The sequence below is a fragment of the Schistocerca nitens genome, chromosome 3 (genome assembly GCF_023898315.1).
Source record: "Schistocerca nitens isolate TAMUIC-IGC-003100 chromosome 3, iqSchNite1.1, whole genome shotgun sequence".
Lineage (NCBI taxonomy): Eukaryota > Metazoa > Arthropoda > Insecta > Orthoptera > Acrididae > Schistocerca > Schistocerca nitens.
The window spans coordinates 191,758,201-191,776,576 of record NC_064616.1 but is presented as its reverse complement, the minus strand read 5'-3'; the positions used below and the strand labels follow the sequence as shown (position 1 = coordinate 191,776,576).

Sequence of the window (18,376 nt, the reverse complement as noted above, 5' to 3'; positions counted from 1 at the left end):
AAGATTCAGAGAGAGGTACCTTAGTAAATAGCGACACTACATCAAAGCTGACTAATAGATCAGAGGTGTTCAGTTTCAAAGATCTTAATTTGCCAATGAAATCTGCAGAGTTCCTTATATGATGATCACATTTTCCCACAAGCGGCCTCAATAGTGACGCCAGGTGCTTGACACAATCATAGTTGGGAGAACCAATATTGCTCACGATAGGACGTAGAGGAACGTCTTTCTTATGGATCTTTGGGAGTCCATAAAGCCTTGGAGGCACTGCACCACTTGGTTTCAGTCTTCGTATGACTTCCGGTGGAAATGGGGAGGCATTCAAAAGCGACGCCGTCTTCCTTACCACCTTGTTGGTGGGGTCCTTACTGATCTTTCGGTACATACTATCATTCAGTAAGCTGTATATCTTATCATGGTAGTCGTCACGTGACATTAAAACAGTGGCATTACCTTTATCAGCAGGGAGAACCACCGTTTCGGTATCTTGGCGGAGCATACGTAGTGCAGTCCTCTCTGCCACAGATATATTGCTTCTTTGTGGGCGAGCCTTCATAACAGCTCGACAAGTTTCGCGTCTTATTTCATCTCTCTCTGAGGATGGCTGAAAGGTATACAGCCGAAATATTAGAAGAAGAAGCAGAATTCATGCGGCTGCATTCCCGAAACTTAATGGAGCAGTCTTTGCGCCGCGAAAACCTGAAGATTCACATCAAGTACCTCTTCGGGGAGGAGATGGTTTTATGTGTTCGACGATTGGACAAGCTACGACATTTGAGAGCGAGATTATTGAGCTCTTTAAGTTTTTTACTGAGGTGCCGTGACCATGGCATAATTCCGAAGTTTGCCAGGTTACTACATTTTATAAAATCGACTTCCATGAATGAGATTTTATTTAAAGCTGGTTCTGCTATTGTTAAGGAGATGATCCGATTTACACGAAGGAAGCTGGATCTTGTTTCTCAAGAACTTTATCGTCTGCACCTGAAGATGTCTGTGGAGTTACCCAGCAACTCTTGGAACTGGATAGAGGGTACAACTTGGGCCAAATCAGACTGGGTTCGTGAGGTAGCGACATCAAGACAGACTGCAAAGTTTAGCCGACTTGAGCCATCTCCACAGCAAGAAAGTATCATTCGACGCTCCGTCATTAATATTACGGGTAGAGATTTGGACGATGCTACGATGATGGTCTTAAGCAAAGGACTGAATTTTGCACCCACGCCAAAGGTTTTGCCTATACCTGCATTCATCAGTGCTGTTGAAGAAGCTGCTCGACCACTCTCTACGGATTCTGCAGATGAAATAAGACGCGAAACTTGTCGAGCTGTTATGAAGGCTCGCCCACAAAGAAGCAATATATCTGTGGCAGAGAGGACTGCACTACGTATGCTCCGCCAAGATACCGAAACGGCGGTTCTCCCTGCTGATAAAGGTAATGCCACTGTTTTAATGTCACGTGACGACTACCATGATAAGATATACAGCTTACTGAATGATAGTATGTACCGGAAGATCAGTAAGGACCCCACCAACAAGGTGGTAAGGAAGACGGCGTCGCTTTTGAATGCCTCCCCATTTCCACCGGAAGTCATACGAAGACTGAAACCAAGTGGTGCAGTGCCTCCAAGGCTTTATGGACTCCCAAAGATCCATAAGAAAGACGTTCCTCTACGTCCTATCGTGAGCAATATTGGTTCTCCCAACTATGATTGTGTCAAGCACCTGGCGTCACTATTGAGGCCGCTTGTGGGAAAATGTGATCATCATATAAGGAACTCTGCAGATTTCATTGGCAAATTAAGATCTTTGAAACTGAACACCTCTGATCTATTAGTCAGCTTTGATGTAGTGTCGCTATTTACTAAGGTACCTCTCTCTGAATCTTTAGATCTCATTGGAAAAAGTTTTGATAAGGAGATTTTAGCTTTGTTTCACCATGTGATGACCTCCACATACTTTTTATTTAGTAACGACTTTTTTGAACAGACTTACGGTGTTGCCATGGGTAGTCGTTTGTCACCCTTGGTGGCCAATTTATTTATGGAGGACTTCGAGGAGAAGGCCCTGGAGTCTGCTAGTTTGAAGCCTACAGTTTTTTGGAGGTACGTTGACGACACCTTTGTAGTGTGGCCCCATGGCGAGGACAAATTGCAGGACTTCTTAAACCATCTGAATTCCATCCATGGACAAATTCAGTTTACAATGGAAGTGGAAAAGGAGGGATGTCTTCCATTTTTGGATGTCTTGGTTCGGCGCAAAGAAGATGGCACTCTGGGTCATGCAGTATATCGGAAACCGACCCATACGGACTTATATTTACATGCAAATAGCTGTCACCATCCTTCGCAGACGAGTAGTGTTCTGAGAACTTTGGTACACCGAGCACACGTCATATCTGATGAAAGTAGTTTAAAAGACGAACTTTTACATCTGAAGAGAGTTTTTGAGGACAACGGGTATTCTCCACAACAGATACGTAAGGCACTACAAATAAAACCTAAGGTGTCCGTATGGAATGCAGAAGATGACGAGGAAACATTTAAATCCATGGCTGTCCTGCCGTATGTGGGAAGCCTTTCATCCAAAATAGGACGGATCCTCACTAAACATAAAGTAAAAGTGATTTTTCGTCCACCGGCGAAGACGGCTGCACTCCTGGGTTCTGTTAAAGATGACTTACTACTCCGCAAGCCTGGAGTTTACAAGATACCATGTGAATGTGGCCTTTCACATGTCGGACAAACGAATCGTACAGTCCAAGAGAGGTGTACGGAACATTGCAGGTACACTCGGCTCTTACAACCCAGTAAATCGGCTGTGGCAGAGCATTGTATTGACTCTGGTCACTCTATGGTATATGAAAATGTCGAAATTCTGACTTCTGTTTCATCTTTCTGGGACTCCGTAGTAAAAGAGGCCATTGAAATCCGCTTGACGAAGAATTTAATTAGTAGAGACAGCGGTTTCACATTAGATAAATCATGGAATCCGTCACTTTCAATATTGAACTTACAAAGACGTCGCTACAGTTCAGCTCCCAGTAATACATCGACCTCCCAGCATGAATCGAATGCGCAGCCACAGACGTAACTCATGCTTATGTTACGTCTTTGCCGCCGATCAACATCACTGGCGCCTTGTTTATCTGTGGCCGCATGCGCAGTGGCGCGGTCCGCGAGTTTAAAAGAATGGAGCGAGCGCTGGAGCGTAATCTAGAGGGTTGGATCCCCTCCTTCGAAAGCGTCAGATTGCAAAGCCTGGGCTACTCTCAGGGTGGAATCTCCGTCTTCGAAGATTGTGTTTGTCTGTCTGTCTGTGTGCTCGCCGCTTGCTGCTGTCGCTGTTCGTCCGTCCGTCCGTCCGCCTGCCCGCCTGCCTGCTCGCTGTCCATCGCCGTCGTCGTACCCGCTGCCGCCGCCGCTACCGCCGCCTGCTGTTCGTCCGTCCGTTCGCCGCCGACCGACGCCGACGCCGCCGCTGCCTGCTGCACGTCCGTCTGTCCGTCGCCGTTTGTCTGCGATAAGTACTCCCACCTCCACCGTCATCTACACCTCCCCCTCCCCTTCTCCCACAGTCACTTCCTGGAGTGCCGCCCCTGGCCTCCCTCCTTCCGCCTCCCCTTCCCTTCCCCCGCTCACACATCCCCCTATCTCCTCTCCTGCTGTATACCCACACCTCTACACCCTTCCTCCAGCTTCCACACCCTCAACAGCTCCCACTCCTACCCCCGCCCTCACGTACGCCTCTGTTGCCGCCTCTGCTGCCGCCCGTCAGGTGGTTGGCTTCCCCTCTCTCACCGACCCCGTCGCTTCGTCTTCTGCATCTCCCGCACGCATCACGTCGCGCCGAGCCAGCATCGCCACCACTGAACCAGCTGCTTCTCCCGGTGCCTCCGCTACGCCACAGGGAACTGCCACCCGCCACCTCCCTCTCCTCCCCGTCCCTCTCCCCTCCTCCCAGCCTCCAGTCTCCAAAAAACCCCAAAAGCGCGTCCTTACCGACTCTGCTCCCGCCACTTCCCACAAAAAATCAACACCACCTCCCCCTCCCCCTGCCGTCACCATGGACACCACCCCTCCTCCTGCCACCCATACCTTGGCCCCCACCCTCCACACCTTTGTCCTGTCAACTCCCGATCCTAAGTTCCTCGACGCTCGTACCCTCACCAAGGAAATACGAAAGTACTTACCTGGTGCTCCCATTTCCCAACTCATTCCCCGCAGGGACTCAGTCCTTATCAAGTCCCCGTCCCCATCCTTTCACACAGACCTCCTGCGAAAACTCCCACGAGTTATGTTTGGCCCCCACGCCTCTCTGACACCCTTCCTTTCCGCTTCCACTCCTCGTCAGCCCCAGCCTCCCCGTCGCCCCCCCCCCCCCCACCTACACCGCTGTGATCACCAAGCTCAGCCCGGTGATCACAGAGGATGAAGTGTTGGTAGAACTGAACTCCCACCCGGACTTGGAAATCCACTCTGCCCACCGTATCCACAATGCCTCTGGTCCCACCTAGCTCATGCGGGTATTCTCTGAATCCGCCCCATCCATAGACCATCTCCTCACCCAGGGTGCCCTGATATACCACCGTCGCCACCCTGTTGAATCCTCCAAATCCCCTCCCCAATCCTACCGTTGCCAGCGGTGCCTGATGTACAATGACCACCTGACTCCCAACTGCAAAAACCCCCCCACCTGTCCCCATTGCAAGGCCTCCCACTTTCTTAAGAACTGCCCCAACCTCGCTGCTCCTCCTTCCTGTAATACCTGCAATGGCCCCCATCCCACATACTCCCACAAATGTAAAGCTAAACCCCCTCCAGCCACCCCTGAACTTACGGTCCCAGTTCGTCCCGTCGATCCCCCTGTCCATCCCAACAATTCCATCCGTCCACCCCCCACGGCCGAGGACATCATCCGGTTCATTACCATTGTCCTCCAAAACATTCACCCTTTTCAGCGCCCCCACACCTTCCAACAAATATCCCTTGCTGCTCGCTCTGTTTTCCACCTGAACGCCTTCGCCACTTACTCCCACAACCAAGCCCACTTCACCTTCACCCGCCTCGACACCCTAGTTTAAGTCTCTTCGCTTCCCTCTCTTCCCCCCCTCCTTCCCGTCATGGCGCGGCACGAGTCTCGCATCCTCTTCCAGAACATTCGCTCCTTCCGCTCCAACAAATACCTCCTCATGCACACCCTCTCCCACCACCAGGTCGACACCTTCCTCTTGAACGAAACCTTTCTCCAGCCCCACCATTCTATCCGCACCTCCCCCTATATCCTCCACCGCACTGACGCTCCTGGTCCTCGTGCGCAGGGTGGAGTCACGATTGGCCACCTTAAGCATATCCCTGTCCGGCCACAACCTCTCCTCAATGACCCCACTGAACACCTTATCCTTAGCGTCTTCTTCCCCTCCCTCACCATTACCTGTGCCACCATCTATGTCCGCTCCACTGCTCCTCTTCCTTATGACTTCATCTCACACATTGACCACACCTTCTCCACCTATGTGATTGCCGCCGACCTCAACGTCCATAGCCGCACTCCTTCTGCCCTTCGGCGGTGGCATCAGTTCCTCTCCACACTTCAAGGTGACCTTGTTCCTCTTCCCCAGCACACCCGGCCTGAAAGTAACACCACCCCCGATGTTGTCATTGCCTCTGCCAACCTCCTTGGGCGTATCACTGTCGCCGTCCTTGACCCCACAGGTAGCGATCACCTCCCTGTCCTTCTCACCATCACATCTGCAAACCGCCCCCCTCCGGCTCCGCACCCTGCACCCCCTCCCAAGGTCGTCCATGACTATCGCCGTGCCAACTGGGATGCCTACCGGGACTCCATCTCCGCCCAGGTCGAAAGCCACCCTCTTACCTATCGCCATCCTGACGACATCAACCACACCTCGTCCTTCCTTCAGCAGGTAATTACTGACGCCGTGGAGGCCCATGTTCCTACTAAAACCATCCACCCACACCGTCCCACTCTCCCTCCGCGGGCTGTCCTCCTCCTCCGTGAATCCCGCCGCCTCTATCGCTCCTTCCTGCGCACTCGTGACAGGGATACACTCCAACGCCACCGGCAAATACAGCGACACGTACGGAACCTTATTACAGCAACGAAACGCCGAGACTGGCGCCAGACCTGCACACGACTCAACGCCACCCTCCCTATCAACTCCTCCAAGTACTGGTCCGCCTTCCATCGTCTTACTGGTTCCCTTTCCGCTCCCCACTACCCCCTTCTCCATAACGATCGCCCCCTTCCTGACAACCTCAGTAAGGCCAACCACTTCGCTTCCCACCTTTCCGAGGTCTTCTCCATCCCCGATGATCCCCACTTTGATTATTCTCTTTTCCCCATGGTCATGGAACGTGCCGATACCTCGGTCGCTCCTCTTGCTCCTAGTCTCCAGTACTTGGGGCAGTTGCCCCCCTCTGACATAAACACTCCCATCACAGCACAAGACATTAAACTTATCTTCCGGTCCAAACGCAACACGGCCCCTGGTCACGACTGTGTCACCTATCATCACCTTCGCGAAAGCCCCTCTTCCTTCCTGACTGTCCTCGCCCATCTCTATAATGTTGTCCTCTCTACTGGCTTCTACCCTGACCTGTGGAAGACCTCCCGCGTCCTCTTATTCCTCAAACCCAACAAACCCCCTTCTGCCACCTCTTCCTATCGTCCCATCTGCCTCACCTCCGTCTTCAGTAAGGTCTTTGAATCCATCCTCTCCCGCCGTATCCATCAGCACCTTGCTCAACACCACCTCCTCCCCCTTACCCAGTGTGGCTTCCGACCCTCCTTCTCTGCTGACGACCAACTCCTCAACCTTGTTCACCTTCTGTCCCTCCAGCTCAACTCCCATCGCTCCGCCATTTTTGTTTCCCTTGACCTCCAAAATGCCTATGACCGTGTATGGCATCCCGGTCTCCTCTTTAAACTCCAAACCTACGCCCTGCCTATCAATTTTGTCCGTCTGGTCGCTTCCTTCCTCTCGCACCGTCCTTCCTATGTCACCCTCCACAACACCAACTCCCGTATCTTTTATCCCACGGCTGGCGTCCCCCAGGGTTCTGTCCTCTCCCCTCTCCTTTATCTCTTGTATACAGCTGATATGCCCAAGCCACCCCCACCAGTCCACCTTCTCCAGTATGCTGATGACACCGCCTTCCTGGCTCTCTATCCTACCCTTCAACGGTCTCAACGTACCCTCCAAACCCACCTTAACCAGTTCACCACTTGGTGTAACCAGTGGTTCCTCCGTCTCAACCCCTCCAAAACCCAGGCAATCATCATAGGCCGCACCACTCGCTCCTTCCGCCTCCATGATTTCTACCTCACCCTTTATGGTCGCCCTATCCAACTCACCCCCACCCTGAAATACCTTGGCCTCACCCTTGACCGCCACATCACCTGGACCCCTCATCTCCTGACCATCCAGCAGAAAGCCCATTCCCGCCTCCGCCTTCTGAAACTCCTGTCTGGCCGGACATGGGGCTTGCATCCTTCTACCATCCTCCACACCTACAAATCCCTCATCCGTCCTATCCTCTGTTATGCCAGCGTTGCCTGGATCTCCGCCCCCACCCGCTTTTACAAGGCCCTCCAAATCCTTGAACGCCATGCGCTCCGCCTTGCCTTCCGTATCCGCCTTCCTTCCCCCACACGGCTCCTGTATGAACTGATCCCCTTCCCCCACCTCCTCCTGTTCCTCCAACATCTCCGCATCCTTTACATTGTTCGCAGGTTTGATCCCCCCCACCCTCTGGTTTCCTCCTTCCTCTCCACCCCCCGCCCGTTGCCGCGCCTCTATCGCTGTATCCCTCCCTCTCTCCACCTCCACACCCTCCATCTCCTTCATCAGGGCAATTTCCAACGCCTCCCCCTCCCGGATGACGAACTTCGCCGTGACATCTACCCTTCCTTCCAACTATAGCCTGGCCTTGTTCCCCCCCCCCCTCCCCAGGGCCCCCTTTTCCTCTTTCCTCCTTCTCCCAGAGCGGATTTTCCTCCGTCCCCCCCTCCCCTGAGACCCTGCACCCCATACTTGCCTCTCTCCTTCCCACATCCCTCCCTACCTGGCCCTCTTCCGCGCGCCCCCCACTCACCTCCCCCATCTCTTCCCCTCCCTCCCTTCTCCAGGTCTCCCTCATCTCCTAGCGCCTGGCAGATCCTCTGTGTTGCTCTTCATCAGTGTGCCACATCTGTGTTGTTTAGTGCTGTTTCTCGTGTGCGTCAAGAGGTGTGTTTTAATTGTGTCCTGCCTTGAGGTTCGCCGCCAGTGTTACGTTATGTGCTATGCCGTCCGTCGCTACCTTTATGCTCCAGTCTTACTGTGCCTTGTGTTCTTTTAACCGTTGCAGTGTGTGGCTTTTTATGTGTGCTACTTTTAAACAGTTTTTTCTCTCCATTTTACAGTCACCCCGTTTTTTGTCTATTACCTTCCATGATGTTCCCCTTTTTTATATCTATGTTCACCTTATTCTCTCCTTTGCTGTTTTTAAATGTCTTCTATTGTTTTGTTCTATGTCTTTCGGCTGAAGAGCAGCGCCTATGCTGCTGCCAGCCCGCCCCGATGGGGAATTGAAATACAATAAAGAAAAAAAAAAAAAAAGCTGGAGCGTCAGTCGTACGGCTCTCTCTGAAGATGTCTGAAAGGTATACAGCCGAAATATTAGAAGAAGAAGCAGAATTCATGCGGCTGCATTCCCGAAACTTAATGGAGCAAACTCTGGGAGGTTGTAGGGGACATCAAAACAAATATTTTTCCCTAATGTCATTTTTTCCTATGAGGATTATTTAAACCGGTGGAGGCCGTATTACGCTCTTTAGTTGTTCGAGCCGCCGGCCGCGGTGGTCTCGCGGTTCTAGGCGCGCAGTCCGGAACCGTGCGACTGCTACGGCCGCAGGTTCGAATCCTGCCTCGGGCATGGATGTGTGTGATGTCCTTAGGTTAGTTAGGTTTAAGTAGTTCTAAGTTCTAGGGGACTAATGACCACAGCAGTTGAGTCCCATAGTGCTCAGAGCCATTTGAACCATTTTTTTTTTTTTTCGAGCCGTTAGAGGCCGTATTACGATCTTCAGTTGTTAGAGGCCGTATTACGCTCTTCAGTTGTAGGCAACTGCTTTCCACCAGCGTAGTAGTGCATTGTCTCTGTTTACTAATGGAGCGATACACCTGTAGTGAGTTCACTGATATGGTTGGTGCGTACTACGTAGCGCCCCACAACGGACGAGCTGCACAGCGGGTTTATCAACAAGCATGTCCTTATCGCCGTATCCCGCATCATACGACCTTTTTTGCTGAGTACCAACGTTTGCCTGAGACCGGGTAATTTAGCAGATTACCTGGACAGGGACGCCGTCGCACGGTAAGAACGCTGCAATTTGAGGAAGCTGTCTTGCAGCATGTGGAGCGGGATCCTTCAATCAGCACTCGTGCAATTGCACGTAACATGGGGACCAATCAGACGAATGTAAGAACAGTCCTTCGAGAGCAATTGTTACGTCCATTTCACTTACAGTGTGGTCCACGACCTGGAACCAGTTGATTATCCACCCAGAGCACAGTTTTCGCAGTGGTACCTGAAACAGTGTGAAATGCATCCTACATTTCCATCCTCTATGTTGTTTACCGATGAAGCAATGTTCGGGCGTGATGGAGTCTTCAACATGCACAATTCGCATGTTTGGGGTGAGGATAACCCACATGCCACAGTTACTAGCGCTCATCAAGTGCGGCTCTTCATTAATGTGTCGGTCGGTGTTGTTGGGGACTGTTTAATTGGGTCGTATCTGCTACCTAGGCCATTAAATGGCAGGCACTATTACAATTTTCTCGCCTGAGAATTGACAGAATTGCTGGAAGACGTCCCGCTCCCTACAAGCCAAACATGTGGTTCCAACATGACAGGGCGCTGGCATATTTCAGTCGTCGTATGGGTCGATTCCTGGACCGACGGTTCCCAGAAACGTGGATTGGCAGAGGTGGTCCTGTACCATGGCCTGCTCGATCCCCAGATATGTCCCCTCTGGACTTTTTTGTGTGGGGAGAGATGCGCAACATTGTTTACGCAACTCCTGTTGCATCAGAAGAGGATCTGGTCGCCGGGATAGTAGCAGCACCAGGAACAATTCAGGATACTCCTGGGGTTTTTGCCCGTGTCAAACAGAACACGATCCGACGGTGTAACCTTTGTTTACGTGTCAATGGAGGCATTTTTGAAACTCTACTCTAATTGAAACTGGGTTGTGTTAATGTGTTGTCTCTTGGTCATAAAAAAATGGAAGAGTGTTTTTTGGTTTAATTAATTTGCCGCCAGACAAATCTTCCTCTACCGGTTTAAATACTCCTCATAGGAAAAAATGACATTAGGGAAAAATATTTGTTTTGATGTCCCCTACAACCTCCCAGAGTTTGTCGGTTTAAATACTTTTCACCCTGTATAGCAAAATTTTCCCCCCATCCCCACGAACCATGAACCTTGCCGACCTGAAGTGGTACGCGTACTTCCGTTTTCTGACATCTTCTGCATCCAGGAGGACCTCCTCACTACGGATCCATTGGAATGAGAGTAAATCTAGTCTAATCTAATCTATCACTATGGTTACATGCGACACATATTCCGAAAGGAGAAAACCAAATTTCAGAAAGCGTTTTTCGCTGTCGCGTTTACATGTTAAGGTTTGAAGCGGATTTTGTGGCCCATTTAAATATGGCGTTTGGAAAACAGCTGTTCCAGTTTCTGTTTTGGTCAGTACAATCACCGTTTCTCTTCACTTAAATATTACAATCGAAAATCGATTGTTGAAGTGGAAAACCGGCAGCTAGTAACGGATTTCCAGAGTCGATTTTGGAGTGTTTACGTGACCAACCAGAAACAGTATTGCGAAATCGGTTTACGAAATCCGGTTTTGGGAGCCTCATGTAAACATAGTGGATGTTTACCTGCGCTCGCAGAACCAGATTTCACAAACCGATTTACCAATAGCGGTTCTTGTTAGTCATGTAAGCACTTCAAAATAGATTCTCCAAATCCGTTTCCAGCTGCCGGTTTTCCACTTCCAAATCGATCTTCGCTCCCACCTGAACGCACTACCGTTTTTGAAACATAGAAATTTTTGAAAATTTGTGGTAAGGTCTTATGGGACCACACTGCTGAGGTCACCGGTCCCTAAGCTTACACACTAGTTAATCTAATTCAAACTAACTTACGCTAACGACGACACATACATCCATGCCCGAGGGAGGACTCGAACCTCCGACAGGGGAGCCGCACGGATCGTGACAAAACGCCTCATACCGCATGGCTACCCCTCGCGCCTTTTGAAACATGCTTGGGCTGTCGGGTTTTCAAAACATTCGACTAATATAGACGGAGTGACTTATTGTGCAATGAAGGAACAGGAGAAATATTAGACTGTGGCATGCGGCTGTCTACGTCTAATATTTAAGTGAAGAGATATTGCGGCTGTGCTCTCTAAATCAGAAACTGGAACATCTGTTTTCCAGACGCCATATTTAACTGGGCTTGCAAATCCGCTTCAGATCTTATTATGTAAACACGACAACGAAACACGGTTTCCGAAATTTGATTTTCGTCTTTCGGAAGATGTGACGAATGTAACCGTAGTGACAAATTTATGTTGGACAGTTGTCGTTGGAGGTGTGGTGAGTAGAGATGGGTAAACTCGTTCATTCTTGGGAACTAGTTCACTGGTGATCGCTCTTTCTTGGGAACCGTTCATTTTTACTCGTTCACCGTTCATTTGTGCATCGTATATGGTTCTTATGAAAAACTGAAAATTAGTAACATAGGTGATTGAAGATCAAAGGCGCCAAGAGGGGGCACTTGCCTCCCCCCTGGAGTACAGAGTTTTTATTCATTACTTGTAGAAGTAATTTTCGTGATTCTACAAAACCTCTCGTTTAGCCAACTGAAGCGTTATGTGGCTAATCGGAGTGAAATACGAGTAATATAAGGTGCCGCCAGCCGGCCGCGGTGGTCTCGCGGTTAAGGCGCTCAGTTCAGAACCGCGCGACTGCTACGGTCGCAGGTTCGAATCCTGCCTCGGGCATGGATGTGTGTGATGTCCTTAGGTTAGTTAGGTTTAAGTAGTTCTAAGTTCTAGGGGACTGATGACCACAGATGTTAAGTCCCATAGTGCTCAGAGCCATTTGAACCATTTTAAGGTGCCGCCCGAAAAACCGGCCCCGAGTACAAACTGCTCACCAATTAAGCACGATTTGTTGACCGCTACGAGCAGAATAGAAAAACATGTAATAATTAGGCAGAAAAGAAATAACAAATAAGCTAATGAAAACAACTACTTCGAAACAACAGATGACGATTGGCAGTCGACAATGAGCAGTCTAGTACTTGGGGCCGATTTTTCGTGCTCCACCCTATACCACTGTAATAATATTGTAGAAGTTATCATATTCTCTTTACAAAATGTGACACCAGGTCGTAGATTATGGAGCGCGGGCTCCATTCGGTTGTAAGTCGGTCTGCCTTCCATAACAATGAACATGCTGTTTTACCTTGGATCAAAGAAAGATGGCCGGCTGCGGTGGAAGAGCGGTTCTAGGCGCTTCGGTCCGGAACCGCGCTGCTGCTACGGTCGCAGGTTCGAATCCTGTCTCGGGCATGGATGTGTGTGATGTCCTTAGATAGGTTTAAGTACTTCTAAGTCTAGGGGACTGATGACCTCACATGTTAACTCACATAGTGCTTAGAGCCAGTTGAACCATTTGAAAAAAAGACGGAAAATGGTAACATGTTTGAGGCGTGCCGACTTCCTTTGCATGTGTAATAACAAAATAACTTGCCTTTTTATAGATATGTCTTCTGCTGTTTATCGAAATAGTGAAGTAAGCTGATATTCTCTTTTGCTACCAGAAAATATGTATGTATTACATACCACTTAATTTTTGTGTAATTTACGTAATTATAAAATACGCTTTAATTACCGGTTGTGGACGCTGAATAGAATACGAAAAGAACCAGAAGTCCGGAGTTTAGAAAAGGTTTGAAACATATCTAGAATTGGCGTGCGCAGTTAACGAAACGAACAACAACTCGATACCGAACTAACTAGGAGCAGTCGGTAGTGGAACGGCGACGAGTGGCCACGCGAAGGCATGTGTATTCAAATACAGAGCTATGTAAACAGGCAGAATATGGAGCTGTGAGCCGGCCGCCGTGGACGAGCGGTTCTAGGCGCTTCAATCTGTAACCGCGCGACTGCTACGGTCGCAAGTTAGAATTCTGCCTCGGGCATGGATTTGTGTGATGTCCTTAGGTTTAAGTTTAAGTAGTTGTAAGTCTAGGGGACTGATGACCTCAGATGTTAAGTCCCATAGTGCTCAGAGCCATTTGAACCATTTGATTTTGGATATGGCGCTGCGGTCGGCAAGGCCTATACAAGACAACAAGTGTCTGACGCAGTTGTTAGATAGGTAGATGCTGCTACTATGGCAAGTTATCAAGAATTAAGTGAGTTTGAACATGGTGTTATAGTGGGCGCACGAGCGAGGTAGCGATGATCTGGGTATTTTCCCGTACGATCATTTTACGAGTGTACAGTGAATATCAGGAATCTGGAGAAACATAAAATCTCCGACATCGCTGCGGCCAGAAAAAAAAAAAAAATCCTGCAAGAACGGGACCAACGACGACTGAAGGGAATCGTTCAACGTGACAGAAGTGCAACACTTCCGCAAATTTCTGCAGATTTCAGTGCTGGGCCATCAACAAGTGTCAGCTTGTGAACCATTCAACGAGACATCATCGATATGGGTTTCGGAGCCGAAGGCCCGTTTCAAATTGTATCGAGCGGATGGACGTGTACGGGTATAGAGACAACTTCGTGAATGCATGGACCCTGCATGTCAGCAGGGGGCTCTTCAAGCTCGAGGAGGCTCTGCGGTGGTGTGGGGCGTAAGCAGTTGGAGTGTTATGGGACCCCTGAAACGTCTAGATACGACTCTGACAGTTAATACACTACTGGCCATTAAAATTGCTACACCACGAAGATGACGTGCTACAGACGCGAAATTTAACCGACAGGAAGAAGATGCTGTGATATGCAAATGATTACCTTTTCAGAGCATTCACACAAGGTTGGTGGCAGTGGCGACACCTACAACGTGCTGACACGAGGAAAGTTTCCAACCGATTTCTCATACACAAACAGCAGTTGACCGGCGTTGCCTGGTGAAACGTTGTTGTGATGCATCGTGCAAGGAGGAGAAATGCGTACCATCACCTTTCCGACTTTGATAAAGGTCGGATTGTAGCCTATCGCGATTGCGGTTTATCGTATCGTCACATTGCTGCTCGCGTTGGTCGAGATCCAATGAATGTTAGCAGAATATGGAATCGGTGGGTTCAGGAGGGTAATACGGAACGCCGTGCTGGATCCCAACGGCCTCGTATCACTAGCAGTCGAGATGACAGGCATCTTATCTGCATGGCTGTAACGGATCGTGCAGCCACGTCTCGATCCCTGAGTCAATAGATGGGGACGTTTGCAAGACAACAACCATCTGCACGAACAGTTCGACGATGTTTGCAGCAGCATGGACTATCAGCTCGGAGACCATGGCTGCGGTTACCCTCGACGCTGCATCACAGACAGGAGCGCCTGCGATGGTGTACTGAACGACGAACCTAGGTGCACGAATGGCAAAACGTCATTTTTTCGGATGAATCCAGGTTCTGTTTACAGCACCATGATGGTTGCATCCGTGTTTGGCGACATCGCGGTGAACGCACATTGGAAGCGTGTATTCGTCATCACCATACTGGCGTATCACCCGGCGTGTTAGTATGGGGTGCCTCTGGTTACACGTCTTGGTCACCTCTTGTTCGCATTGACGGCACTTTGAACAGTGGACGTTACATTTCAGATGTGTTACGACCCGTGGCTCTACCCTTCATTCGATCCCTGCGAAACTACATTTCAGCAGGATAATGCACGACCGCATGTTGCAGGTCCTGTACGGGCCTTTCTGGATACGGAAAATGTTCGACTGCTGCCCTGGCCAGCACATTCTCCAGATCTCTCACCAATTGAAAACGTCTGGTCAATGGTGGTCGAGCTACTGACTCGTCACAATACGCCAGTCACTACTCTTGATGAACTGTGGTATCGTGTTGAAGCTGCATGGGCAGCTGTACCTGTACACGCCATCCAAGCTCTGTTTGACTCAATGCCCAGGCGTATCAAGGCCGTTATTACGGCCAGAGGTGGTTGTTCTGGGTACTAATTTCTCAGGACCTATGCACCCAAGTTGCGTGAAATGTAATCACATGTCAGTTCAAAATGGTTCAAATGGCTCTGAGCACTATGGGACTCAACTGCTGTGGTCATAAGTCCCCTAGAACTTAGAACTACTTAAACCTAACTAACCTCAGGACAGCACACAACACCCAGCCATCACGAGGCAGAGAAAATCCCTGACCCCGCCGGGAATCGAACCCGGGAACCCGGGCGTGGGAAGCGAGAACGATACCGCACGACCACGAGATGCGGGCACATGTCAGTTCTGGTATAATATATTTGTCCAATGAATACCCGTTTATCATCTGCATTTCTTCTTGGTGTAGCAATTTTAATGGCCAGTAGTGTAAGCAACCTGTTTGTGTTCAAATGTGTGTGAAATCTTATGGGACTTAACTGCTAACATCATCAGTCCCTAAGCTTACACACTACTTAACCTAAATTATCCTAAGGACAAACACACACACCCATGCCCGAGGGAGGACTCAAACCTCCGCCAGGACCAGCCGCACAGTCCAATGACTGCAGCATCCTGTTTGATGATCTGCATCCATTCATGTCCATTGTGCATTCCAGAGGACATGGACAATTCCAGCAGGACAATGTGACACCCCACACGTCCAGAATTGCTACAGAGTGGCTCCAGCAACACTCTTCTGAGTTTAAACACTCTCGTTGGCCACCAAACTCCCCAGACATGAACATTATTGAGCAGGTCTGGGATACCTTGGAACGTGCTTTCCAGAAAAGATCTCCACCCCCTTGCACTGTACGGGTCTATGGACAGCTCTGCAGGATTCATGGTGTGAATTTCCTCCAGCACTACTTCAGACATTAGTCGAGTCCATGCCACGTCGTGTTGCGGCACTTCTGCGTGCAGGCACGTGTACCAGTTTCTTCGGCTGTTTAGTGTATGAAAACAGGAGTGCGTAACACAGCTGCTGCAACACGACAATCTGAAGTGAGATTATTCTCCTGACCCTAACTTCTGAAAGGAACGTCAACAATACACCGCAGTCTTGTTTCCAGAGAACCAATAAATAATTAATAGGCCTATCATTATTTTATGCAGGACTGTGCAGGAGCACACACCGCCAATGCGTCAATGACAGTATTATACTATGCTATGCTGTGACAAAAAAAAATGGCTCTGAGCACTATGGGACTTAACATCTGAGGTCATCAGTCCCCTAGAACTTAGAACTACTTAAACCTAACTAACCTACAGACATCACACACACCCATGCCCGCGGCAGGATTCGAACCTGCGACCGTAGCAGTCGCGCGGTTCCGGACTGAAGCTGTGGGGCGGCAAAGCGCCTAGAACCGCTCGGCCACCGCGGCCGGCTATGCTATGACAGGAACCAGCAATTTACGAGGGACCTTCAATAAGTAAAGCAATTCATATTTTCTGAAAGCAGGTTGGTTTTATTTAGGATTCCTGTACACCCTATTATTCCCCACTCTTGTGGCTACAAAACCCTGTTTTTCAACTTAACTTCCGTTCAATGCGACGGCCGTGCGCCACATTACTGAGACGGCCCGTATGCCCGCATGGTACGACTCAACTAGTCGACGTCAGAGCCAACGTCTTGCTGCATCAATAACGTCTCCGTCATCCACCTACTGCTTCTCACGGAGTGCATCGTGTATGGACCAAACGGACGGAAGTCGGAGGGTACGTGATCCGGGCACACACGTTTCAGTACCCCAACTGGTGTATGAGTGTGTCAGCACTATCAACAGTGACGTCCAGTTGAGAAGCGAAGTGTTTGTGATACGTCAATGACCTCGATTGAGTGTCCGCACGTTACAACTCGGGAGATCTGACAGGTTTGCGCGACCTTGATGCAATGATGACAGAAGGCTCGCTCAACGTCTCACCCTGCTTTTATTCACTGTCTGGTCTCCGTAGACATCCTACAAGCGCCTATGAATATCAGCGATGTTCTGGCTTTCCGCAAAGGAAACTCAGTGACAAATCTCTGCTTGGAACGCATCTTCGTTGGAGACGCCATTTTGAACCCTACGTATAGCGCCGTCACCAATCAAAAAATGGTTCAAATGGCTCTGAGCACTATGGGTCTTAACATCTGAGATCATCAATCCCCTAGAACTTAGAACTACTTAAACCTAACTAACCTGAGGACATCACACACATCAATGCCTGAGGCAGGATTCGAACATGCGACCGTAGCGATCGCGCGGTTCCAGAATGTAGCGCCTAGAACCGCTCGGCCACACCGGCCGGCCGTCACCAATTGGAACTTAGTGAAACTATAGGGGTTGAAGTGGGAATAACCAACGAGGTCCTACAACAATTTCCGCAGTTTGTTAATGGAAATTTTCAAAGAAAAAATGTGTTGCATTGCTTATTAACGACCCAACGTTTTAGTTCTCTACCAGAAAATAAAATCAGCACGTGGCAGCATCTCAACAAAGGGCAGAAAATGCCAAATAAATTTTAATTTCCGCTCAAGAAAGCAATTATAAAGAATAAAATAAAGGAACACTGTAGCGTTCTTCTAGCGTCAAATGTTATACATGTTAATTGGTAACGAAACACGTCTTTCAGTACAATGGTTTTTATTGACTTACCATAAACTCTCATGTCGGCAGAATGGGTCACTTCGCCCACTCTGTTGCTCGCTGTGCAACTGTATATGCCTCCGTCTTCCACAGCCACGTTGCTTATGTTCACGTGGCTGATAACGTCGCCATGTAACGTCACGTACTGTCCAATGACGAACCTTCAACAAACACAAAACAGAATTAGTATGTAACCAAATACTGCAAGAAAACTGCATCGTTTATACACTCCTGGAAATTGAAATAAGAACACTGTGAATTCATTGTCCCAGGAAGGGGAAACTTTATTGACACATTCCTGGGGTCAGATACATCACGTGATCACACTGACAGAACCACAGGCACATAGACACAGGCAACAGAGCATGCACAATGTCGGCACTAGTACAGTGTATATCCACCTTTCGCAGCAATGCAGGCTGCTATTCTCCCATGGAGACGATCGTAGAGATGCTGGATGTAGTCCTGTGGAACGGCTTGCCATGCCATT

At 49.4% G+C, this 18,376-nt stretch overlaps 1 protein-coding gene across 1 annotated transcript in view; it reads right to left on the bottom strand.

The window, feature by feature from the left end:
• Positions 1-18,376, bottom strand: part of LOC126249143 (Down syndrome cell adhesion molecule-like protein Dscam2) — a 242,097-nt gene that overhangs the window by 208,271 nt on the left and 15,450 nt on the right. The window contains exon 2 of the mRNA XM_049950796.1: positions 17,896-18,047. Within this exon, the coding sequence (XP_049806753.1) occupies positions 17,896-18,047 (152 nt within the window). The remainder of the gene's footprint in view (positions 1-17,895; positions 18,048-18,376) is intronic.